At 45.4% G+C, this 26108-nt stretch overlaps 1 protein-coding gene across 1 annotated transcript in view; it reads right to left on the bottom strand.

Annotated features, from left to right (window-relative positions):
* Window positions 1-26108, bottom strand: part of SPEF2 (sperm flagellar and cilia associated 2) — a 1083747-nt gene that overhangs the window by 799383 nt on the left and 258256 nt on the right. The window contains exon 13 of the mRNA XM_085631001.1: window positions 1319-1422. Within this exon, the coding sequence (XP_085487127.1) occupies window positions 1319-1422 (104 nt within the window). The remainder of the gene's footprint in view (window positions 1-1318; window positions 1423-26108) is intronic.

Here is a 26108-nt window from a genome sequence, read left to right as displayed (position 1 = left end):
GAAAGATTACACATTGTATTAATGAACAAACAAATAAAGTTGGTTGTAGATCTGCAGGAATGTACCTTTATAGTATTGTAACGCTAACCTTTTTTTGTCTTGCAGTGATGCCCCTGAAGAAGGGACCGTTGGGCTTTTGTCTTGTAGTTATGTTTTGCTGTAATGATTATGTCAAAGCATTGTTTATTTCTGCGGAGTTATTGTAACAACAGTACAGTTTCTGTATGTATTGTTGAGAAGATAAGGGATCTTCATGGTTGTAACTCCATGTTTAAACAATATTAAATGTTTGTTTGTTCGAAGAGTATTGAATGTCATGTTTTCAAATATGATGGAGTGTATATCAATTTAAGTTGTGCGCACCTGAGTCCAGTAGGCCAGTTGGCCACTTGTCCCCACTTTTTTTGTTGATTTTCTATGGCACAAGATTGAAATTTGACAGGGATGTGCCCTTTCTAAGATCACTCCCAACAAAACAATAATTAATGACAGTGTATTTTCAAACACATTCAAACACAGATCTTCTAATCTCAGGTCTGTGTTTGTGTGTATTTGCGTAGTGTGTGTGTGTGTGTGTGTGTGTGTGTGTGTGCTTGTGTGTGTGTGTGTGTTTGAGTTGAGAGCGAGAGAGAGAGAGAGAGATAGATAGAGTGTGTGTGTGTGTGTTGTGTCAGTTGTATGTCAGGTGTATGCTTGTGTTATCTCAGAATTTCATCAAACAAATGTTGATTAAATTAGTACTTTTGAGTGTAGTAATAATAAATCTATTACTGCATCACTGGGAGATGCTTCAATTTGTGAAATGCACTGTATAAATACTGATTAATTTAAAGATATTTGCATGCAACACTGCTGATCTATCAAGAAGGTAGTGTTTATACAGACCAACATTAATGACGTACCGTTGAAAATACTCTAGGACAACAAGGACTTGCTGAATTCTGCTAGGTAAACAAATCAGTTGACTTTATGTGGTGTGTCAGAACATAGCAGCCAGATCCCCTGTAGGATATGACCTCTGATGACATCCGTCTCTTTGCTGCTACAGCCTTCACAAGCGCTCCCATGGCACGTGCCCTTGGGGGAATCTACAGTGCTCTTTATAGGTCTGGCTAACTCTGTGTAGAAGTGTGTGTACACTGAAACAAGTACTAGCTTGTTGATGCAATTCAAGTGGTATGCCACGCAAAATGTGCAACTGTTTCAAAAGGTTTATCAGTGTGTACAATATGACACTTCTAATCTGTGTTTTGTGCAATCTGCAAATAAAGAATTTATTTGATCAAGAAGCTAATAAAGAAAAATAACCCATTCTTACTTAATGCTTGCCACAATAATGTCCATCAGTAATTCATCAGAGACACCTAGGCCCATATTCAGTGATTCCAATGCTGATGCACCCAACCGAGCACGAAGGGACAGCTGCAGGAAATAACAGACAAAAAGAATGTAAATACTTGCATTTTAGCAGCAAAATCCTGCATGGCATTAAAATAACACACATATGTTAAAGACTGTGGCAGCATGAGAGGAATTAAGTAATATTTTTAAACAAGCGTTTACTGACCTATACCTTAGACTTTGATACAGTGTATATTCCTGAGGAACACAGCAAGAGCTTGCGCATAAACTTGGAGGAAGGGGGTAACCAAAAGCCATTGTATGGATGCATCCATTATAAAAGTATATATATGAAAATAGCATTAGGTTGGTGAGACAGTCAAAACGGTTTTAAAGGTCAGATCTAAAATGACTAAGAACGCCAGCAGTTTATTTTACTAGTCAAATCCTGCTTCATTCAAGAACAAAGAATCTCTTTTAACTTTTCCGACCGGTCCCAACATTATCTGATTCCTTTTCTGGTGCATTAGATCCAACTTCACTCCCCAGCCTGAAACCACAATTCTACCATCTTACTCTAAATAAGGGAAAATCCTCTATTTCTTCATTGATAAAATATATGCCATGAGAAACAGAATTTGATTTGTCCGCCGAAAACCATAAAGACATGGGCCACCTTTCAACTCATCCCAAAAACATTCCTCCCATAATCAAAACCTCAGACCGAACAAATAACCCAACCATTAACTCTTGAATTATTCCATGCATGGAACTTAAGAGACAACCAATGTCAAGCTGCCATCAGCTGCACTGGTAGATGCAAATGCATGAACAGGGGGGATGAGGTTTAAAGTCTCTAATTGGACATAAATTTTTGTTTTATCTTTTGGCAGATACATTTAAAAGGAAAGGAGAGGGACCATTGCTGGAGTAGAGAACATTTGGTAAAGAATGCATACTATAATTTTTTATTGTACTAAATCATTTTGGTATTTGCTAGCAATTTCATAGAGTATTGATGTTGAGGTCTCTCATATTGCGCGTCAGTTGTTTGGCTTTAAGAGGTTGGCCCTGCCTACACACAACCATTTCTAAGATGTGGAAGGTAATTTGATGATGATCTGACCAGTCACTGGGTAGGATGTTGACCAGTTGTATGCTATTGTCTTTGACAATGATAAGGTCAAGAGTGGCACCTTTGTTGTGGGTAGTACCCTTACAGACCTCTGAGAAGTTAAGATCTGAGAGGATAGCCTTAAAGGAGCTGATTAAAGGATCATTTGTGTCATTCCATTGTAGGTTAATATCTCTGAGGAAGATATGGCAGAGTTGGTTCGAGCTTGAGCTAATGACCTCCATGATTTGCTCTATGAAGATTAGATTATCACCTGGGGGGTGATAAAGCGAATGAAGCACACTGGTCTTCTTGCCCTTATTCCAAATTTCAGTGATCAGTTGCTCACAGGAGGACAGCACAGCGCATTGCGATTGCTTTACAGTGAGGTTGAAGCAAAGAATGCATGCAATGCCCCCCGCCCAGTTTAATAAGTCGATCGCGTCTGATAATGGCGTAATCAGGGGGGATTAAGAAGTCGAGAACCGGGGAGGAAGCATCATTGAGCCAGGTTTCAGTGAGAATCTGTAAGTCCAAGTCTTGCGAAATGATGAGTTCTGAGATAGCTGCATGTTTCACAGCCGATCTACAGTTGAGAAGCATCGATTTGATGTGTTGGTTGGTAGTGATCAGTTATTTGAAGTAGGGTTTCCTTGTTAACCGATCTGTGGTTGACACTCTGGTCCCGGTCAGGGTCTGAGGCGATGGTAGGGATGTTGAGAGTAGAGTAAGAGGAGTAGAGAGTCCTCGAGCCACTGTACAAGAATAACAGAGCGAGAATGTCCTCATCCGATAGCTGAGGCTAAAGTCTATGGGGTCTAAAATGATGGTTAGGTGGAGGCCTAGAACTACAGCTGGAGCTAATAGGGAAGTGGGAAGAGCATTGATCGCTAACAGGGTAGAACATTTTCCGTGTATTGTATTTATCAGTCTTCTGGGAGGGGTGTGTATTCCAGAGCTTCTCCATCTTCATGGAGATCTCTAGTAGGCTCTGCATGATTTCTTTGACAGCAAGGAGATGCTGCTTGAGGTCAGCAATCTTCTCCTCAAGGCAGGGTCGGTTAATGCCTTCTTTCGCTGATCCAGGATGAGCCAATGGGTCTAACCCAAGTGTGAGAGGGGTATTAGAGGGTAGATTAAGTCCCTTTCCACAGTTACAAGGGGAAATAGAGACCTGCTTGAGAATGGTCTCACCATCACCCAAGGCACGAGGGTTAGCATGATGGAGCTTAAGATTAGGTGCAAGGGGGAGCTGAGCAGATCCTGGAATGGGATTAGAAGCAAGCAAGGTGGATTTAACAGAGGCAATAGGGGAAGCACAATGGTAGGAAGAGGGTGTGTGTGGGTTACGGGTTGCGGGACTGGAGACAGCATCCAGATCCAAAGCCCTTGAGTTGGTAGAACCTGTGTCTAGGGGTTGAATAGTCCTCGAGTTCGTACAACCTGAGTTTAGAGGTAGAATAGCAATGTAATCATGGTTGTTAGTGTTGGTGTAGTGCCCAGCCCCCCTGATGTTGGAGCAAGCATAGGGTGACGAAGGTGACGTGAGATTTGACAGAAGGAGTGGGAAAGGAGATAGGTATAGTGTGCACAGAGTCCAGTGGATTCCAAGAGGCTAAACTAGATAATACTAATGCTCTCTTTTGTTGTAGGTTGGGCAAGCAGCTAGGCTTATCAGAGGTGTAGGAAGGTAGGATCCTTCTAGCATGGTTACCCCCACGTTTGCCTGGTGTTAGTATGTTTTTGACTAGTCTGCTTGGGACCTTGCTAATCAGAGTCCCAGTCACCATGCTTTCACCCTAAATTTGACTATGGTAAGTATGTCTGTACCTCCACAATTGGCTACTGGTGTAACCCTATGAGTCCTTAGTGTATGGTATTGAGGTACCCAGGGAATAGGTACACCAGGGGCATACCCTGGGCTGCAGCATGTATTATGCTCCCCATAAGAGACCACTCAAACTTTGACTACAGGCCTGCCATTGCAGCCTGTGTAAGCTGGCACTTGCACCACTTACAACAGATAAGACAGATATACGTTTTCTTATATCTGAGGTCACTAGACTTAAAACCTATAAGTCACCCTGATTGAGCAAGGACTTGCTCAAATGCAATCTTCTCAGATAATTCGTAATACCGTAATAATTGTGTTTGTAAATACTAATAATACGTCAAAAATTCATACATTTAAGTTTAAGGGAAGCTTGCCTATGTGTTGTTCTAACAAGTAACCCGAGAGTGACTAGAAATGGCTGCTAACGCAGGAATCTTTACTGCGCATTCGTCAACTACATCTACGTAGTAATGACATACCTATGCTTTGGAGGGAATTCTTTGCAGCTGCACATTCACTTACAAAATGGCCGCTTGGAACTCACATGTTAATGCGCATGCTTATGCTGAAACTAAACACTGCAAATTTAATAAAATGCTAATGCAAAATATTTATATAAGTGAAGGGGGTTAGAGTAGAGATAGGTGGTATACAGTGAAATCATTTTATTTAGAATTTAATATGTCTCTTTCTGACTTCTTTATTAGTTCATATTTTGGGCCTCAAAGGATGACAGATGTCCATACCCCACGTGTCCTTCGCACATGCGTACTTGTAAGCCATCAGGGACCATAACGAATGAAATTGAAACTCATCCAAGGCCACAACCTCTATTTGTCCTGGGAACAGAATCATCTTCCTGACTGATGAATGAAGAAGTTATTCAATTGAATAATTTTGATCAATAAAAATGTGAACTTGGGTGGAAAATAAAGCATGGGAAAGTAAATTAAGGGGCGGGAACACACAACAATGGGCTTAAAGAAAAATATTAAACTTAGCATCGTGTGATGATCATCTCCCCTTTTCCTGTCCAATCAGAGTTAGAAGTTTCATAAATTTGAAACATTTAGGGGTGGCACATGTCATTAGAAAGGTATAATTGAGGTAGTTTAGTTAGACACACACAGCGAGACGGGGAATGCTGAGAGACCGAGATGCTGTCCGGGAATTAAGAAGAATATTGAAGAAGATCCATTTCCAGACTTAGAACATTTGAGCCAATTAATTAGAAGAACATCGCGGAAGAATCGAGGAGGAACATAATAGAAGAAGATCGTGGAAGAATCGAGGAGGAAGATGGTGTCAGAGAGGGGTGCAACGCAGGGGTCGTATCTAGAAGAGGTCATCTATCCTGTCCCTGTACACTTGTCCTGAGCCTTTGTCACCTGATCTGTCCCAGGGGACCCATTCCAATTCCTTGGCCGATTATTCTAAATAAATTTGATTCCCTTCCTCTACTTGGAGAAGACGGTGTTCTAACGGTATTTTGGTTCTTGGCTCACATCAATTTACTAGATAAACATTTAAAACTCTCCAGAGTCTGTGGTTATTTAAAGAAGGGTTATTCTATGTAAATGTTTACCTATACAGTTTAACTAAAAGGTCCATTGACCAGAGGAAAGTACATTGGATCAAAAAGGTTTGGTAAGAAATGGTTAGATAAAATCATATTACAGGTATTATTACAATAAATTGACCCCAGCTGTATCTACTAGCCTATGTGAATGTGTGTGTGTTTATGGGCCCAGGTGAGTATATGGTAGTTGAGTACCTGAGGTTAGTAACCCGCTGGATCAACCCCTAAGGCAGGCATTTTGGTTAACTGTATAGTTGCTGTGCCGAACCTGGGTATGTTTGGTATCAAACATGTTGGAATAATACATTGTTACCAATGTTGGAGGCATGATTCCATGCACTGGGGGAGCTCCTCCGGGAAGCCCCCAATACTCTCGGTAACGGCTTTTCAGGGTTTGCCAGCAAACTAGTGCTGCTGCCGACCCCAGACACGATTCTGCGCTCATGCTGCTGAGCTGAGCTCAAGCAGGGAAAGATAGAACAATAGGTTTTCTATCACAGGGAGGTGTGACCACCTCCCAGACGGGACTCAGTGTATTGGGCTGGTATGGGGGCGCTTGCCAGCACCACCAGATTGCTTTGTTAGGCACAATTGGTGCCCTCCTTGCATACTGTAGTTAGAACCAGTTTTGGGAGCCCTTGGCTCCCGCTATGGTGTGAAACTGGACAAAGGAGATGGAAGTATCCTCCCCTCTGTACAGCCCCTCCTCTAGGAGGGACCCCCGAGTCATCCTAACACCCTTCCTAGGGTATAAAAGAGCTTACCTGTGGGTGGGTCCTCAGATTCGTCGTGGGACAAGACTTGAGCCTCAAACCACGTAACTCTTCAACCATCTGGACACTTGGACTTTGCCAGGAAGCAAGACTGCATCAACGAAACTACTGCTGCTGCTACTGGTATTGCTGTTCTACAACTCTTCAATGTCTGTGTCTGTGCTTCTTCTAGGATCTTCAACAGACCTGTGGGCATCAAGGACACCCAAAGTAATCTCCCTTGGAGTGAAGGCACCGCAAGAAAGCTGACCAGTCTGCTTCTCCTGATGTCCCACTGACTTTGATAGCTCAGCAACACAGGTGGTGGTTCTGAGAGTCCCTCGAGGCTTGACCTGTCCCCTCTGCAATTTTGAGGCCAGTATCCCTCGTCAGAACTGCTGGGACTGAACCCCTGTGCACCTTGTCGACTTGCAGTTGCCAAAGCTTGTTGGCTTTCCACTCTAAAGATTTTCGTGCTACAAGAACCTCCAGCATTTCTTCCTGCCAAGATCTTTGTCCTCACTGGATCCTCCGCACCGTGGGCTGTCATCTTTGGTGAGCTGCTCGAGGTCCACTTGCGACTACTGTGCCTTCAGACTGTGGGTCCTATCGAGGGTCTTCTCCTGCTTCAGTGGGCTCCCTGCTTGCTCAGGGCCTGCTCTGACTCTCCTGCACTTGGTGAGTCCCTTGGACCTTGCTCGTCCCCATGTTGCTCCTTCATCGTTTTTCACATCTGTTGCTGCTGCCAAGGCTTTTTGGGTGCTCCAGCCGGTCATCAAACCCTTGGTTCTCGACATATGAAATGGGACAGCTTGTGAATGGCTCTTGGTCTTCCACAGCATTGCCTGGCCCTCACAGTTGCACCAAAAAGGTCACCGCCATCACTCCTGTATCTTCATTCATTGTTGGTCATTGCTCTTCGGTGCCTCCTGGTCTCCCCGAATTGCATAGACTTTGTACCCTCAGCCTGCAGGTTCTTCTCTTCAAGACTCCAACCTTGGATTCCACCGGACTCTTGCACAGTCTTCGCCAACAACATATTTTGTTAAGTCCTCCAATGTGGTCTATGGCGATTTCCGACGTCACTTCGCACCTATGCACCCGGCTTCCCTGGTGTAGGTATCTTGGTTCCAAACTGCAACCACGACTTTCCCATTGACTTTAATTGAGTACGCGGCTGTGTTTTCACTCTGCACACAGCCTCCGTGGGGTTCCTGGGTACTTACCTTGGGTGGGTCCTTGTGTCCCCAGCTTTTCTAAGTCTCCAGGTCCAAGTCCTGACTTCGGCCGTAGTTCGCATTTCACTTTCTTAGTATATGGCTTGGTCTCCCTCTGGAGACCACTTTGTATTGTGCTTACTTGCCTCTTGCAGTTGAAGTATTCTTGAGTATTTGTGTTGATATCTCCAGGTAGGAGATATACCAATGTCTTAGGGAGTGTTGTGTAATAAATAGACTTACTTTTATAACTACACTGTTTGGCTCTTTTTTCTTTTAACCTACACTACATGATAAGATCTGGCAAAACAACCTGCTTAACACTCCTCCTGAACTAAACTTGAAGGCTGCTCTCCACAGCTACCACTTAGAGGGCCATCTACGGTTGGCCAAGACCACTTAAACAACCATAAGGGTTGTCTGGATTAGTGCAAGGTGCTTCACTTAAATAAGTGTGCAACATATACTAAGCCAGCCTCCTACAAGAGGGTTATGCTAAGCATGTTGTACACACACAGGCAAAAAATAATCACACACACTCAATGACTAGATCTGAGACCAACGGTTTATAAAAATATTACTTTTAGTTTATTTGTTTTAGAGAACCAAACATACTTTGTTGCAGCCAAATCCGTTTTACAATATCACTGTCTTTCGATGTAAAAAGTGGACGCAGTGCATTTTTCATTCAGCACAATGTTATCCTACGGGACAAAGCACAGTGGTATGTAGGTAAGTAAATGTAGGAAGCTTGCTCTGTATATACTATACCAAAGTGAGGTATAGTGTGCACAGAGTCCAGTGGAACCCCAAAGGTAGGCAGAAGTAAAGTTAGATAGCACCTCACTCTCTATTTGTGGATCTGTGGTCAAACAGTAAGGCAGTATCAGAGGTCAGTGTTAAGCATTTGTTGTACACACTCAGCAAATGAATTCTCACACTCAAAGACTGAACTTCAGACCAATTGTTTTTGTATGAAAATATTATTTTAATTATTTTATTCTCTAGAACCAAGCAAGCCTGGCACAGAAAATCAATAAATACTTTACAGTAGTAATGCAGCGTGTAAACAGTTTGAATTGAAATTGTATATGCACTTTGTTTTGACTTACTGTATGGTTTCAGAGAAATGTAATACTTTGTAAATACAGTACATAGACTTGAATGGGCTTTTCAGTAAAATTACAGGTAAGTTAATTTTGAGATTACTTTCTTACTCAAAGTAATATATCTGGATACTACTCTGGGGCATTTCCTGCAAACAGGTAAGTAAAATCGTGTTTGTTAGTTACTGCAATTTTAAAGAATTTCTTAAGGTTTTCAAACTCCACACTAAGAAGGAGGAACATAATGTTATTGGTTTTGAGGTAAGTATTTGGTAGTGAGAGTTGAGGTTCTGGGGCAGACTCAGGGGTCCCCCTGGGTCAAGGATGCACTCTAGTTACACAATCAGCGGCACTAGGGCGGTGGGGTACAGAGTACTGAGTTCCAATGTTATCCAATGGGGGATAGGGAGCCTCTGGTTGGTGGCTGCTGACGAGCAGGCCACTTGGTTGTGGGAGTAAAGCTCCTGGACTTTATCTAAGGGCAAATGGGAGACAAAGTAGCACCAAAGGTGCACCCTCAACAGCACTAGGGTGGCCTAGTGCAGGGTTCTGTTTCGACGCCAGGCGCCCTGTTGTTTTCAATGGGGAACCTCCGGTTTGCACAGGCACTGCAGGCTTGGGGACGAAGGTCTTCTGGGTGCGACCACCACTTCGAGAGGTAAGTAGGGAAGTTATGGGTTGGTTAGGCACCGTTGGTTTAAGCTCACAAGGCCGTGGGGCGTCAGGTGCAGGGGTGCCTTTTGGGGTCGGATCTTCATACCAGCTCCTGGTCGGGGTTGGGGGACCTTCTGGATTTAGGCTGCAGGCGACTGATGGAGTCTTGAGGTAGGTCCGGGGTCGCCGGATCTCGGGTCAGGATCACCAGGGGGACCTCCTCGTGGCGTTTGCCAACATGAGATCGGGCCGTGGCCGGCGGGTGCAGTTTGGAGCGGATTCGCGGTATCCGGTCGGGCCAGAGGTTGCAGATGAACAAATCCGGTGTTCACAGGAGACAAGTCTTTAGGGTTGAAGACAGGCAAATTCTCCGGGGTTTTTGAGGTTGCTGGCTGCAGTACACACCGGGATTTCGCAAGAGCAGGTTCGAGGTGGAGACAGTCCGGTAGGGCTGCGGCCAAGTCAGTGGGCGTCTTCCTCTTGCTAGCTGCTGCACGGCTGTTCGGTCCTTCTTCTTCTTGTAGTTTCTTCCTGGCTGAGAAAGCAAGGTTCGGGCATGCCCCTAAATACTATATTTAGGGGTATTACAGGTAGGTAAAAAGGCAGGGACCAATGGGTCCCTTCCCTGGGGTGGGTACACCCCCTATTATCTCACCCTCCAGCGGGAGGGCGGCATGAGCCTGTCCCTGGTTGGCTGAGTCCGCCATCTGCAAGATGGCGGGGACTGAGAGTTGTGCTTCACCTCGTCTCCCCCACCTGAGGGGTGGAGTTGGCAGAGATGGGCACACCTCTCTTCCTCACGTGTTTTTCCCACTGGTTCTCCCGCCCAAAGTGGGGGTCAGAACCAGTGAGGACCAGTTGCTGAAAGCAGCAAGTGGCCTGGGGAAGTTCACAAAGGCGGCAAGCCTTTGAAGCTTCCACTTCGTGAACCCTGCCCATCCTGGGGGGGGGGGGGGAGGCTTGGCACCTCGTCCCAGGATGTGCATTGTTTCAGGCCCCAGTAAGCAGCAGGCTCTCGACCCAGGGGTCCAGACACATGTCTGGTGGTAGCAGCTGAAAGCAGCCACTCAGCCTGGACACTAGGGGTAGGTAACTTTTGAGGGGCATCTCTAAGATGTCCTCAGTGTAAATTTTTCATTAAATCCCACACTGGCATTAGTGTGGGTTTAATGTGCTGAGAAGTTTGATACCAAACTTCTCAGTTTTCAGTGTAGACATTATGGTGCTGTGGAGTTCGTAACGACAAATTCCCAGCACCATATACTCTTAATGGCAGCACTGCACTTACAATGTTTAAGAATGGAATTAGACACTGTAGGGTTACAGGGCTCAGGTACCTGTACCCTCACCACTGGTATAGTGCACCCAGCTAGAGGGGTGACTGACTGATGCCAGGGCAGTGGATTGTAGGCATGGCACACAGAGATGTGTGCGATGTTGAATCTTCACTTTGTTCTGCACCAAAACACGCAGCCTGCAAAGGCAGTGCGTGTTTGTAGAGGTACAGGGCCTCTAAGGGTGGCACGATAAGTGCTGCAGCCCTTAGAGGTCTTCACTGGTCACAGTGCCCTGGGTACCTGTGATACCATTTACCAGGGGCAGACCTGTGGCCAGAGATGCAAATTGGGTTAGTTTTGGGGAAAGAACACAGGCCCTGAGAACCTGATTGGCCGGGACCCAGGGCACATCAATTGAAAGTGCATCAGTAGTCTGGCAAAAACTGTGGGGGGGGGGTTACTGCAACAGAGACCCACTTTCCTACAGTAAACAATTCACAATATTGAGCCTTTGGATGAAGAATCGGTACAGGCAATGTTCCGGTAAGTGACCTCACTGCACCACTAGCAGCACCAGGGTGGCCGGGTGCAGAGGTTAAACTCGGGATCTGGTGCCAATGGTATTCAATGGAGAAAGGGGTTAATCAAAGCGGTACTACTTACAGGTAAGTAGAACGGTTTGGTAACCCAGTCTCCAGGGGTTAAGGTAAGCACATGGGGGCCCACAAGGCAGCAACACATTTACACCCTCAGTTGCACAGTGGTGGCTAGGTGCAGAGTGCCAACACAGCGGCGGGGGGCCAATGCAAACAAATAAAGAATCTTGAAATCAGAAAAAAAACTTCAAGCTCAGGCCAGGAGGCTGGACGAAAGAAACCTACAGCTGCAAGGTAAGTTGGGATGTGCTGGAGTGTCGGGACACAGTCGGTCGATCTCACCAAGGCCCAGGGGCTCCGGGTGCAGGGATGTCCTTTGGTGTCAGAAGTCAGCTTACCATTGTGGTCGTGGCTGGAGATGGCTGTTGTGCAGAGGCTGCAGGTGTTGACATGGAGTCCGGCAAGGGTCAACCTATGAGGGACTCTTGCTCAGGATCACTGGGGAACATTTCCTGGATCGGTGGGCCTCTTGGACTCAGGCCGTAGGCATCGGGTGCAGAAGCGATCGACTCTTTTTAGAAGGGAGGCAGTACTCCTAGGTTTCTGGATGTTGCTAGGCTGCGACATGAGTCGCTCTTCTGTAGCAGGGTCTTTGAGGGCTGCAGACAGGTCGGTAGGGCTGAGGCCAAGTCACTTGGGGTCTTCAGTCTTCGCTGCTGTATGGCTCTTCTTTGTCCTCTTCTTCATAGGTCATTGGTAACCTAAGGATTAAGGTTCAGGGGTGCCACCAAATACTCAATTTAGGGGTGTTACAGGGGTTAAAAAGCAGTGGCCAATGGGCTACTAACCTTTAGTGTGACTACACCTTTTGTATGTCCACTCCTTCTGGGGGGACATATCCCTACTCTATTGGCCAGAATCGTCCAAAACAGGTAAAAAACGTTTACCACGAATCTTTTTCCCCGCAGGGAATCACAACGTGGTCATTACAGTGACCGCGTTGTGATTTTGCATACCATTCCTCGGCAAGTCGGAACAACGACTTGCAGAGGGGAGAGGGGAGGTGTTGGATTTAAAATTCAACACCTTCCCCATTGACCGCACAGACTGAAGTTGGAATAGTAAATTATACTATTCCAACATCCAGCGCCCCCCTCCGCAAGTCGTTGTTCCGACTTGCGGAGTAATGGTATGCGGAATCACAACGCGGTCGTTGTAACAACCGCGTTGTGATTCCCAGCGTGGAAAAAGTCTGCGGTATAACAAAGTACATTCTCCAAAACAATATGGAGGATTTTCAAAGGAGATTGTCACTTCAGCTCAGGGCACTTTAGGGGTGGTCCTGGATGAAAGGGGAGACACCTCTCTTGTTAACTAATTTTCCTGCTGACCTTGCCGCCAAAAGTGGGGCTTGGTCTACCCTAGCTGGAGGGGCCCTGGTCAGCATAACAAAGGGTAGGAAGCCTTTGAAGCTCAACACCGTTCTATGCTGTTCCTGCTTTGAGGTGGGTGTGAAGTACCTCCATCAAGAGCAGGCTTTGTTTTTGACCCATGAGAACAAAATGCCTAGAAACATGTCTAGAGATGGCAGGCTGGTGCAGATCAGACAGGCACACAGTTGTTGTTTGGTAGGTTTGCAGGGGGCACCTACGAGGTGCCTTCTGAGTGCATTTATTATTTAATCCAACACTGGCATCAGTGTGGGCTCATTATTCTGTGATGTTTGGTAACAAACATCTTGGAATTCGGTGAAGACATCATGGAGCTATGGAACTCATAGTGACAAGCTCCTAGTCCATGTACTCAGTATGGCTTCACTGTACACTTATAATATCTAAGAATGGACTTAGACATAATAAGGGCATATCTGATCATGCAGTTATGCCATATCATGAGGTATAGTGCACCCTGCCTTAGGGCTGTAAGGCCTGCTGTAGGGGAGACTTGCTTATGCCTCTTGCAGTGCTAGCAAGCTTGGCACAAAGGGATGTGTGCCAGGTCAACTCTTCACTTTAACTGCACCAAAACATGCAGGCTAAAGTGGCAGTGTGCATTTGTTTGGTGAGGGGGTCTCTTAGGGCACAATACATGCTGCAGCCCTTAGAGACCCTCTCTGGTCACAATGCCCTTGGTACTACTGGTACTTTTTACAAGGGACTTGAATGTGGGCAAGCGGTGTGCCAGTTGTGGAAACAAAGGCACCGTTTTGGGAAAGAACACAGGCACTGGGAACTTGGTTAGCAGGAACCAAGTGAACACTCAGTCAAAGATGCATTAGAGTCAGGCAAAAAGTGGGAGGCAACCATGCCAAAAGGAGTACTCTCCTACAGCAAACAGTTAATATTCCTGTTAATTCTAGACAGGCTGTTACTACACATTTACTGGCATATGGGCTCATCAATGATGGGGGAGATAATACCTTCATGGTTGAGGCACATGAAGCTTATAGATGTGCGTTTTTTTTATTCCTTTAGTAGATGTCAATACACGTACATTTCATACATACACTGAGGCAGCCGTGGCCTGTGCAGGTAAGAGCGGTGGTGCCGGGTGGCAGGGGATTAAGACGGACAATGATGAGGGAAAATTAAATAAATAATACGCCCTTCCCCACACACTCCAACATGTAAGACTAGGTCATCTCAGTAATGACAGGGCAACCTGGCTAGTCTTAGGTATCTACACAGCGTATCTAAATGCATTAAAGAACCATGAGTGGCTTGGTCTCTACACTCATTTAGTTAGAATATATAGAGGTCTTATGCAGTTTGTTATGCATATAATCACTACTGCCCCACCAAGGGCTGTTCAAGCTGGGCAGCCACGGTTCGCTGTGCCTACTATTAGTCCAGTGACTATTAATGCTATTATGGGTAAAATCCTTACCAAACAGGAGGAAATTCCATTTGGGATTGCACAAAAAACAAATCAGCGTGAAGCAGTGTTTCCCAATATGTGACGCTTAAGATACATTTTGAATTCTAACTATGTGTTGGTATGGTTACCCAAGTTGATGATTGGGCCACTTTGGGTACTGTCTTTACTGCTATATATGCCATAACACATGGTACTCCATCAATTACTGTCTGCCCACGGTATCCTCATGATTGTAAGCAACATTGAAGGGGAGGCAGCATTCGGCTGCGGTTCAGGAACGCAAACTAACTACAAATATTTCTGATACCTATGCTTCAATAGGTTGTGATAATTTGGGATGCAGGCATGGTAAGCCACAACTTAAAACAAAAGCTGATACAGATACCACCAAGCAGACGCCTGAGTCTTTAAAAAAATGCTGAGATAGAAATGATAAAAAAGAAAACCAGAAAACATGGGGTGGGTCTCCCCAGCAGGACTCCACTGTAAATTTTTTATAATTTAGGAAATCGTGATACAATTAAACAGCCTGGTAGGTATTAGTATTCTGATACATGTCCTTCTTGTTCCTTTCAGGACTCTTCAGACAGAAAGTTAGAGAGCGTGAGAGGAGGGGAAAACAGACAAGAAGAGTATGTGAAACCGAAAAAGAACTTGCAATTCTCCTCTGACCTCAACATAAAAAAGGAAGAGAAAGTTCCACCACAAAAAACAAACTTTAAAAAGAAGAAAGTGACAGGAATTTCTGCTAAATATGCCTCAAATACTCTGGACGCTTCTTTCGAACAAGACGTGGATTAAATCTTTGCTCAAAAGTGCAGAAGAGGTCAAGATAAATCACCAGATTCTTCAAGATTTTCTGGTGGCAAGACCAACTAATGAATATATTCAAGTTGGAACTCGAGATCAGCGGTTCAACCCTCCTGATAGACTTTATGATTTAAACATCCAAATTAAGGATGATATACAACGTACTATTAAAGTAATATTCTGGAAGAATATGACAAATGCTTATGATATTCTTTAGTTTGAGGTAGATTGGTGGCCCGAATTTGTTAGAAATGTGCCACAGAGGGAGTATGTAATATTCTCATCCTTTTCTAGTCTTGTTTCTGAGGAAGTAAAACATGCATATGCCACAGAATGCGTATACCACAGAATGGGCTCTTGCACAAGCCACATCATTATATTGCAATCAAGCAGGCTGGGGTAAGGACTCGCCTTATCACATTACACCTATAGGGTCCAGCCAGCATGTACAACAACAATACCCTATTAAACATGAAGCTAAACGCCTATGCAGGCAAAATTCTATTATAATTCTCTCCTATGAATAATACTTTTTTTCATGTAGCTAAATTGGATCATTTCTATCGCATAGTCTGAGACTATAGACATTTTAACAGTCATACACTCACCTTTGCAATGCAAGTTCCCACAGCACAGCTTCGATGAACAACATTGTTTGTAAAAAATACAAAACTACATTGGACATTTCCAGTGGCCATTGTTGTCAAAATATAGTGCATGAAAGCAGAGATTTGACAGTGTTTACCACTTTAGGGATGCAAAGAAAATTCTATCAGCTCCCACAGGGGTATAAGAACAGTCCAGGTCTGTTTGTTGCCCGTGCAGCATCAATTCTTCAAGAAAATGACTCTGATGTGTTGTCTTATGTTGTTGACATTTACCTTACAGATGATGATTTAAACACATTCAGCCAGAGTGGACTGTATAATTTTGGGAGTCCCTGATCTTGCCTATAAATGTAATTTTCAAAAATGATAATATGCTTTTCTTAGCGTCCTATTTCTAGGATATGAATTATCAAATGAAGGCATAAGCCTTGCACCACACTTTCTAGAGACTAGAGAAGTGTGCTTTTCTGCAACGTCCAAATACATTTAAAAAGCTACAATAACTTTTAGGCTTTATAAACATTGGTATAACATACATACCAGATTATGCGCAACAGCTTATTCCATTGTACGATTTAATTCATCCTGATTTTGCAGACAAACATTGGACTTTAGAACATACGAATATTCTCAGAGTAGGGGGGGCCAGGGCTTTCTCCTGGCTACCCAAGTGGCCATAGCAGCCTGGAGAAAAGCCATAAAATGCCTAGGCTGGTATTACAAACCCACGCGGGAAACGCCCCTGTGAGCGGGGAACAGGTTCCCAGAGATGCAGAAGTTACATGGATTTGATTCCTGGGATCTCTTTGGGATCTCCAAGACAAGAGACCTGTTAGAGAATGGTGACATTATGCAATTCTCTTTGATGCAACATGAGTAAGGAATGAGCGACAACCAATTTGCACAGATACGGCACGCATGGCAGGCCAAGGAATTACCTGGGGAGGGCGTTCTGGAATTCGCTCCATTGGAAGGGTGGTTGCTGACAGAAGACCTTGGGAAGGGAGCGGTCTCCCTAACCTATAAAACATTGCATAACAACATTCCTGACAACTTGAGTAAGCTGCGAGAGAAATGGATATGCAATGTGGGAGACTTGAAAGATATGGATTGGGAGGCAGCCCTGATGTATGGAAGGGAGGTGGCAATAAAATCACTGTTCCGATCCATACAATGCAAAATTCTTCACAGTGTCTATTATGACAGACGGAGGTTACACAGCATGGGTATGGCACAGTACCTAAACTGTCTGCGGTGTAAGTGGGTGGACGGATCTTTTTTTCACACACTCTGGGGGATGGCTATTATTCAGAGAGTATTGGGAGACAATTACTGGGGACCTCAGTAACAACCCTGAAGAACGTATCCCACTACAACTGAAGTTAAGTCTCCTGAGGCTCTCCAGTGAAGTTGACCTTCCACGGGCCAAGTTATTATTATTTGTGGCCTAGGCCTGGTTGTGCAAATGGGAATATAGCCCATAACTGGTGGGTGAGTGAAAGCCAGACGGTGCAGGAATTGTGACGTGGCATAGACATATACATGGCGGCAGAAAAGGCCACATATATGATCAGAGGATCCCCCCGGAAATTCAACAAGGCGTGGGGCGATTGGATCAGATACTATTCACTGGAGACATTGGGAGGAGATGCAGGACAAGTCCAGAACACTGTGATCACCCAAACACGGGTGTTGTAATGGGTATATATGTGATACTTGTATATTATGTGCTGCTATTGACTCTCTTACTTGCTTCTTTTTTAAGGATGTACCAGCTGCTTTATGTCTGGGGTGGTAGGCGGGGGGGAAGGGAGGCTTTTTGTTCAATATTAGTATTTTTATTATTCTGTAGCTACATACCTGGTGTCTTGTACAGCGTTTTCACTTGTTTATTACACAATAAAACATAAAAATATAAGTATTTGGGAAAAAAAACAAATATTCTCAGAGCATTGCAAACAGACATGCTTGCATCCAAACACTTACACACTCATGTTAAAACCACTAATTTAGTGACCTGCATAACTATGGGATCAACTGACTATACTACGTTACCTTTAATGAAGGTGAAACTGTACCGATTGTATATAAATCGCATTCATATTCTAATGAACAAATGCTTTTTGCATTAACAAAAAAAATTCTGACTGCAGGTCAAACAGCTGTCCTCACGGAATGTCCACTGACCCTGAGGAAATGCAATAGCGTTAGAGGCTGTTACAAAGGTGAGCATTCCTAACATGAAAGCCTTACATCAACAATGGAACCTGTTGGCCTCTTCCTTGAGAGCTACTGATGTAGATTATGTTTTTAACCATACACTAAAAACATAGGAATTTCAACAGTATGAACAAGAATACTCCACGTCAAGTGAAATTTTGTTTCTAGATCAGCATGATTTCTTGATAAATGCTGATGGTTCAGCCCGATCCACGACTGGAATAAGCATAAGTACTCAGCAACATGTGCTGCAGTGAAGGGTGTCATGAAGGATGATGAGGTTCATGTGCAGCATTCCATGGAATCTTTTCTCCATAGCTCTTCCACGTCAATGAGAAGACCTTTGCGGCGTGCTGACGTCAGTTTCCACACATTATTTCTGTGCCTTCGAGGCGAACGGGTGAACCAACAACATTTCCAACAAGCATAGATAGTATATAATACATGTCATATTAATGAAATAACCATTTGAAATTGAACTGCCAAGTCAATAGCACACTCATGAGTTATATAGAAAATCTCCTAATAAACATTCCTACATACACTTATTTCCAGTATAAGCAGACAGGCAAGAGGGAGGGCCAGTGAGTAATCTACAGACAGATACTGTATCCACAAGAAAAAGTGTTACCAAAGGTAGGTAACTTGTTCTTCTGATGGCTACATCTGCCTGTGGATTCCCCATGTTTTGAATAGAATCCCCAACAGTCCCGCACTCAGAGGAGGGTGCCTGCCTGCTTATACTAAAAATTCATGTAACACAGAACGAGCAAAATGGCCATCTCTCCTCACTTTGCAATCCAAGCATTAATGCTTTGCATAAGTGTGGGGGAGGCCAAAGTTGCAGTTTTGCAGATGTCAATCACAGGGACACTTCTAGCCAAAGCAGACGTTGAAGATCTGGCTCTGGTAGAATGAGCCATCCGGTGGCTCCTTCTTAGCCATGGTATAGCAGATCTTAATGCACAGGATTATCCACCTGGATAAGGTTCTCTTGTGGACTGCTTTCCCCTTCATCCTGCCCACATATACAACAAACAGTTGGACTTCCATTCTGAACTCCCAAGTTCTGTCCATGTAGAAGCTCACAGCCCCCTTGGGGTCCAAACAATGAAATCTCTCCTACTCCTTTGATGGATGTGGGAGAGGATAGAAAGTGGGCAAGGTAATGGATTGCCACAAGTGGAATGGAGTGACCACCTTAGGCAGGAAAGCAGCTCTGGTCCTAAGCACCATCTTATCTACAAGGCAGGATGTGAAGGGAGGAATGGAACTAAGGGCCTGCAACTCACCCACCCTTCTAGAAAATGTAATAGCAACAAAAAATATTGTTTTAAAGGTAAGAAGCCTCAAAGGGCAACTATGCAAGTGTTCAAAAGGAGAACCCATAAGAAATGTAAGTACAAGATTAAGATCCCACTGGAGCATTTATAAATGGAGTGGGAGAATGCCTATTAGTGAGACCTTAATAAATCTCATAACTATAGGGGACTTAAAAAGTGAAGGCTGATCTGGCATATAAAGAAATGCTGATAAGGCAGATACATTACATTACCTTTAGCAGTTGCAATAGTGACACCTTGCTGCGCCAGAGATAGCGCAAAAATTAAAATATGTGATAAGTGTGCTTTTAAAGGATCAATTTTTATGTTATGTTATGTTAATTAGTTCTTGTATAGAGCATATACACCAACAGGTCTCTTAGAGCTTTGGAAGAAGAAAAACACAGTCAAAGGCGGGATTGTCTCCAGGTACTGAAAGGATTTTAAGTCGTATCTAATACTTCCCTAAGAAGGATAGTTTTTAGTTGTTTCCGAAATGGAAGAAGACTGGGTTCTTTACAGAGATTAACGGGCAGCTCATTCCAGCGTTGAGGTAGAAGGACCGAGAACGCTCGTCCCCCTTTGGATGTGGTGTTAAAACGTGGGCAGGTCAACCGTCCTGCTTCCGCTGAACATAACGCGCGCCCTGGCACATATTTGAGTAGGCGTTCTTTTATATACCCTGGGGCGTGTCCGTGTAGAGCTTTGTGGGTAATGCACAACCCCTTAAACTTCGCTCTTTGCTTAATAAGCAGCCAGTGCATCTTGCACAGCAAGGAAGTGGCGTGAGTTCTTCTGGGCAGCCTAAAGATTAGCCTGGCTGCATCATTCAACACCACCTGCAGGTTATTAGTAAGTTTCTGGGGGAGCCCAACATAAAGCGCGTTGCCATAGTCAAGTCTTGAGACAATAGTTGCTGATACTATCGTTTTCATTGACGAAACTGAGAGAAGAGGAACCAGTTTCCTCAGCTGTCTAAGAAGACCTATGCATGTTCCGACCACCAAATTGACTTGGTTAGTCATAGAGAGCTCAGAGTCGATCTTAATGCCCAAGCTTTTCACAATGGGTGCTGGGTTAGGAGTGGACCCTAGCTCTTGGGGCCAGAACCGATCGCTCCAGGGGTTGTTTTTAGTTGAGATGGCTAGAACTTCAGTTTTGTCTGGATTGATTTTTAGGGAGTTAGCAGTCATCCAGTTTACTGTGAACCTGAGTATGCTCAGGGCTGACTGTTGGGCATGGGCTGAATGATCAATCCTCAGGATGAGTTGGGTGTCAATTGACTTCTCCCAACACCATTTAACAAATTTCACCCACCTGCTAGCATGGACTGTCTTGGTGGAGTGTCTTCTGGACGATATTATAACATCTACTACATCAGGTGGGAGAGAGAAAGAAATCGGGTTGCTCCATTCAATCTCCAGGCATAAAGGTGCTCTGGAGGTGGAGGTGTAGAACCTGCCCCTGCGAATGCGAGAAGAGGTCTGCCCTAAGAGGGAGAGGAAGCGGTAGCACAATGAGAGGTAAAGACAGTTTATGTACCACACCCTTTGCGGCCAATCCGGCGCTATTTCTATAACTTGGGCCCGGTCTTGACAAATCTTCCTCAGAAACCGAGGAATCAAGGGTGTGGGGGAAACACGTAAAGAAGTTGGAAGCCTCAATCTAACTGAGATGCGTTCCCCAACGCTCCCCGCATTGGATACTGGAGGCTGCAGAACGACGGGCAGTGCACAGTCTCATGAGTGGCAAACATGTCTAACTGAGGGATCCCCCACATCCAGAAAATATAATGTACCACTTCTGGATGGAGATGCCATTCGTGACCGGCCCAATACTGCCGAATGAGACTCTTTGCACGTACATTCAGAACTCTGACCAAGTGATTTGCAATGACACAAATCTGATCGTCCTGAATCCAGGGCTTAAGCCGCAGAGCTTCTCTGCAGAGAAGATACGACCCTATTGCTTCCTGTTTGTTGATATACCATATCGCGGTAGTATTGTCTTTAAAGACCTGAACTGACTGACCATGAAAGGAAGGGAGGAAGGCCTTGAGAGCCAAACATTTTGCCACAATTCTAAAAGACTATTGTACAAAAATCTTTCCTCTGGACACTAAAGACCTAACCTCAAGATCCCCCTGAGCTCCCCACCCTAGAGTGAAGGCATCCGTTATCACTGTGGCAACTGGAGGAGGAGGGTGAAACGGCTTCCCTTGAGACAGGTTGCCGGACACACTGCACCATTGCAGTTTCCGGAGACCCTGAGAAACTCCTCAAGATCTCTGCACTGTTAAAAAACACTGCCTGCTGAGGACACCACTGAAGAACCCGCCTATGCCAGCGTGAATGGTTGACCAACAGAATGCAGGAAGCCAACAGACCGAGCAGGCACAAGACCTACAGGACTGGAACAAAAGCTCCATTCTGAAACTGTGGAATCAAAGTCTGAATGTCCTGAATCCTCTGAGGTGGTAGGAAGGCATGACTCACTGTAGTGTCCGGTACTGCCCATATGAACAGGTTGCACTGAGAGGGCTTCAGGTGAGATTTGGGTACATTTATATAATCCCACATTGAACAACAGCTGTGTTGTCATCTGCAAATGGCGCAACACCATCTCTGGTGACTTCACTTTGAGCAGCCAATCATCTAGATACGGGAATACTGGAATCCCTGAACTTCTGAAATGTCCAGTGCAAGAAATATCTGTGCTAGGGTCAACATTTTGAACTTTTCCTGTTTGAGGAACAAGTTCAAAACCCTCAGGCCGAGGATCGACTGTAAATGACTGTTCTTTATGGGAATCAAGAAGTACCGGGAATAGCATCCCTGACCCCGTTACTGTCTGGAACCAGCTATATTGCACCCTTCTGAAGCAGTGTTTGCCCCTCCTGTTGTAGGAGCAGAAGATGCTTTTCCGAATAAATCCCTTGTCGGGGGGAAGGGTTAGAATTCTCCTGGAACGGTAGGGCATAGCCATTGTCTACAATGCCTAAGACCCAGAGGGCTGCAGTGACAGACTTCCAGTGATGTAGAAAATAGGTCACCCATCCTTCCACTGGGCAAGCATGCTCGAAGATGTTGAAACTAAAGCTGCTTTCCAGGAATAGTGGCAAAGGAGGAGGAAGATGAGGAGAAGGCTGGTTAATGTGCAAAACCACACTGACGACCACTACCCCTTACCCTGTAGGTCTTATAAAAGGGATTTGAGCCCTGCTGCTGCTGTTAATTCCTTCCTCAAAAGGACAGGTTCCTTAAAAAACCCTGAAACCTGCGAAATTGTTTATAGTCCTTAGGCTGGAACTGAAGCCCTAGGGATCACCCTGTTGCCTTACTGTCTTTAAATCTCTTCAATGCAGAATCAGCCTTGGCACCACGCAGACAAGACCCGTGGAAGGAAAAATCCAAAAGTGAGGAAAAGATTTTCTTAGCCGACTACTGTGTCCTCTTCAATTCCCTATCTGCAGGAGTGCTAGGGAATGACCCAGATGACAATTTAGAGGAGCATGAGGCCTGAACCACCAAACTCTCAGGCATGAGGTGTGAAGATAAAAACACAGGATTCCCTGGAGCTGGTTTATACCTTCTGACCAGTGATCTCAACAACGCAGCAGAGGACATTGGCTTTTGCCAGATCTCAAGTATGGGCTCCATCAAAGCCTTATTAAAGGGTAACAACAGCTCTGAAGAAGAGTGTAGGAACTGGGGTCACCAGTTCCCCAGGGGGTAGCTTGGCGTGAGCAGGCAGGCACCCGAAAGCTTAGGTGTAAAGTGACCATACAGCACACACATCCACTGGGACAGGAAACGCACGCAATGACTGACACCACACCAGTGAGTTTGAGTAAAAATCAAATAGCTTTTATCTAGCTCAGAGTCAGGGTAATCAATAATCACGGTTTCTCTATTTCATCCGAGCATTTCATCAAGAATAAACATGGCATTTCATCAGAGCGTTTCATCAAGAATGAACATGGCATTTCATCAGAGCATTTCATCAAGAATGAACATGGCATTTCATCAGAGCGTTTCATCAAGCATAAACATGGCATTTCATCAGAGCGTTTCATTAAGAATAAACATGGCATTTCATCAGAGCGTTTCATCAAGCATAAACATGGCATTTCATCAGAGCGTTTCATTAAGAATAAACATGGCATTTCATCAGGCAAGGCTTAGACTTTCTGTCAGACAGGAATACCCCTCCCACACAGCCTGGGTAGCATTAGCAAATAGTATGTCCATAGGCCGACCATATCCTGCTCCACCAGCCACTGGGCCCACGTCGGGGGCGCCCCGGAGAGGACGGTGATGGCGGGGCCCAGAACCCCTCGGGGCCCTGGAGATGACGGCGGCGCCGGGCTGCGGCGGTGAGTTTGCCTGCAGTGCCTCAGGTTAGCAGGGCAGGCCAGGCAGGACAGGCCACACACGCCGCTGGCAAATCAGTACAGGGGGTCCCAGGTGGAGTCAGGGATCGCAGGGGTGACACAGCGCCAATATCTGGTTGATCCCCCAGTAGTCCTGTGGAAAATTATAGGGTCTTCTCGGCGCTTGCTGGTTCCTGCGCCCTTAGTAGCTGGTTTCTTGAGGGGGGGGGGGTGTGGAGTTGGTGGCTGAAGGCAGGTTAGTCAGTCACTGCAGGTCATCCCTGGGTTCCCCTCCCGCCGGGCCAGATCAGTGGGCTAGTCCAGTGTTCCTCACACAGCTTGGAAGGCAGCATCTCAGCCCTGTCACTCCCAGTGGTATAGGTCCCTGACTAGGCCCTACCGCCCAAGTCTCCTGCGTAGGTTCCCCCAGGTCAGCGTTGCCCCAACTGACTAAAAAGTTTCCCTCCTTCCCTTATGTATGCCCAGGTCAGGTGACCACTCTCTAAGGCGGCAAAAACAGACCCCGCGCTTGTTCTAGAAGGTTCCAGGAGCTTCCCTACTCTAACTATGGGAGAAAAAGGTGGCTGAGGTGGCAACAATGTTGTAGGGTACCAGCCAGCTCTTGGCGACTAGGGTGCTACTAAAAAGACCACTCTGCAGTAGCAGGGGCCTGTGGCAGCCATGTTGGGAGAAGAGAGCACCTGCACCTTAGCATTGATTAGCAATGGGAAGGCGCTCGGAGACCTAAGGCCAACTAAAAGAGGGTGGGAAAAAAAATGAGGCAAGGGCGAAAAACACAGGGAAAGACCACCCTAGGGCTGACAGGTCTAACAAAGAGGCACTGAAATGAAGCACTTCTGTCAGTATGCTGGACTTCATTTGCGCAGGATGGAAAGGCAAGTTCAATATATACACAGCTTTTCCTATCACCGCATGCTAAGAAGTTACCTCTGGAGGCACCAAACCATAGGAGATAGTAACTTCCACTAGGGCGAGATATCCAGACCACCGGCTTCCTCTAAACCCTCAAAGTCAGGATCCAGTCATATAATTTCTCCCTCTTCAATACCTTCCTGCTCCTCTCGATATCTTTCTTCTAACAGCAATTTCTAAGCTTCCCTATGAGGATCTGATCCTCTGGATCGGCGGTGCCAGAGGCGGCGGTGGTGACTTTGGTACTGGTACCAAAGGTTAATCATAAGGTGGCAGAGTTGGCAAAGTTGGCTCCAGACGAACCGGCGTCAGCTCAGATCCAGACGCACTGGAGATGGCTTGTGTGGCGCCAAAGAGTAATGCCCTTTCTGTAATGGCAACGGCATTGGCTGTCTCGGCGCCAGCAAAGGCCAGGCCACCAGAGTCATGGGCATAAAAGGCATAAAGGGTGCCTGCTAGAAATACGCTGGAAATCCGCTAAGAGAAAATAATAGTGGACCCATGGGGCCCACATGCGCAACAGATGATGTTGCAGTCCTCGCAAAAATACTAAACATAGCATTAAGAAATGTGGAAGGAGACGATCCAGGAATCGGGAAAGCCACATATACCGGATCCTTATTCAAGGGCACTGATGCCGTATGAGGGATAATCAAATCTGGCTCCGGTTCTGGTCTCTCTGTCAGAGACATTAGCCTCAGAGCCGGGTGGAGTCATAGGCCTTAAAGCTGGAGACGAAGTTGGAGACATCCTCGGAGATAGAGTTGGCAACAGCTCCTCTCTATGCTCCTGAAGTTTCCGATCCGGGGACACTGACCTCAACAAACCACCTTTAGAAGAACAGCGACGAAACCCACGACGCCGCTTCTTTTCATGCTTTCTTTTTGATAACATCGAAGTCTGGGTTGTGGGGACTCCGCACGAGATTGAGATCTCCGATGAACTCTCTTCTGCCTCCTAGCTTTTGCCATAGACAACTTTGCTTCCCTTTCCTTCACGGCCATTGGATTCATCTGACGACATAACATAAACATAACATAACATGTATATTTGTAAAGCGCACGTTCATGGCGCAAAATAACAGATGTTTATTGTTACCCAACACAATGGTACTCATGACAAGCAGGCTTCAGAGTCATGGTCAGACAACAAACACCGGAGACAGTCTTCATGCAGATCAGTGATGGACATCTAACCACCACATTCACTACACAGTTTAAAGCCTGACTTCCTCAGTGGAGACCTCTTCACTTGCAACAAAGTTGCACCTACAGAATAGAAATGGAAAGCCTGGAAAAAGCTGTTACGTGTTGGCGGCGCAGAAAAAAGAGAACTGACGTCAGCACACCGACGAGGCCTTCGTATGGCTCTGATGACATCACACGGAGTGGTGTGCGGAGCAGTGACACTGTGATATCATCGCTGACGTAGGAGAGCTACGGAGAAAGGTTTCCGTGGAATGCTGTTCATGGGGTATATTCAAATGATTAGGAATC

This window comes from Triturus cristatus, chromosome 2_1 (genome assembly GCF_964204655.1).
Source record: "Triturus cristatus chromosome 2_1, aTriCri1.1, whole genome shotgun sequence".
Classification (NCBI taxonomy): Eukaryota; Metazoa; Chordata; class Amphibia; order Caudata; family Salamandridae; genus Triturus; species Triturus cristatus.
The sequence above is the reverse complement of the archived record's forward strand: the minus strand, read 5'-3'. Positions and strand labels throughout refer to the sequence as shown.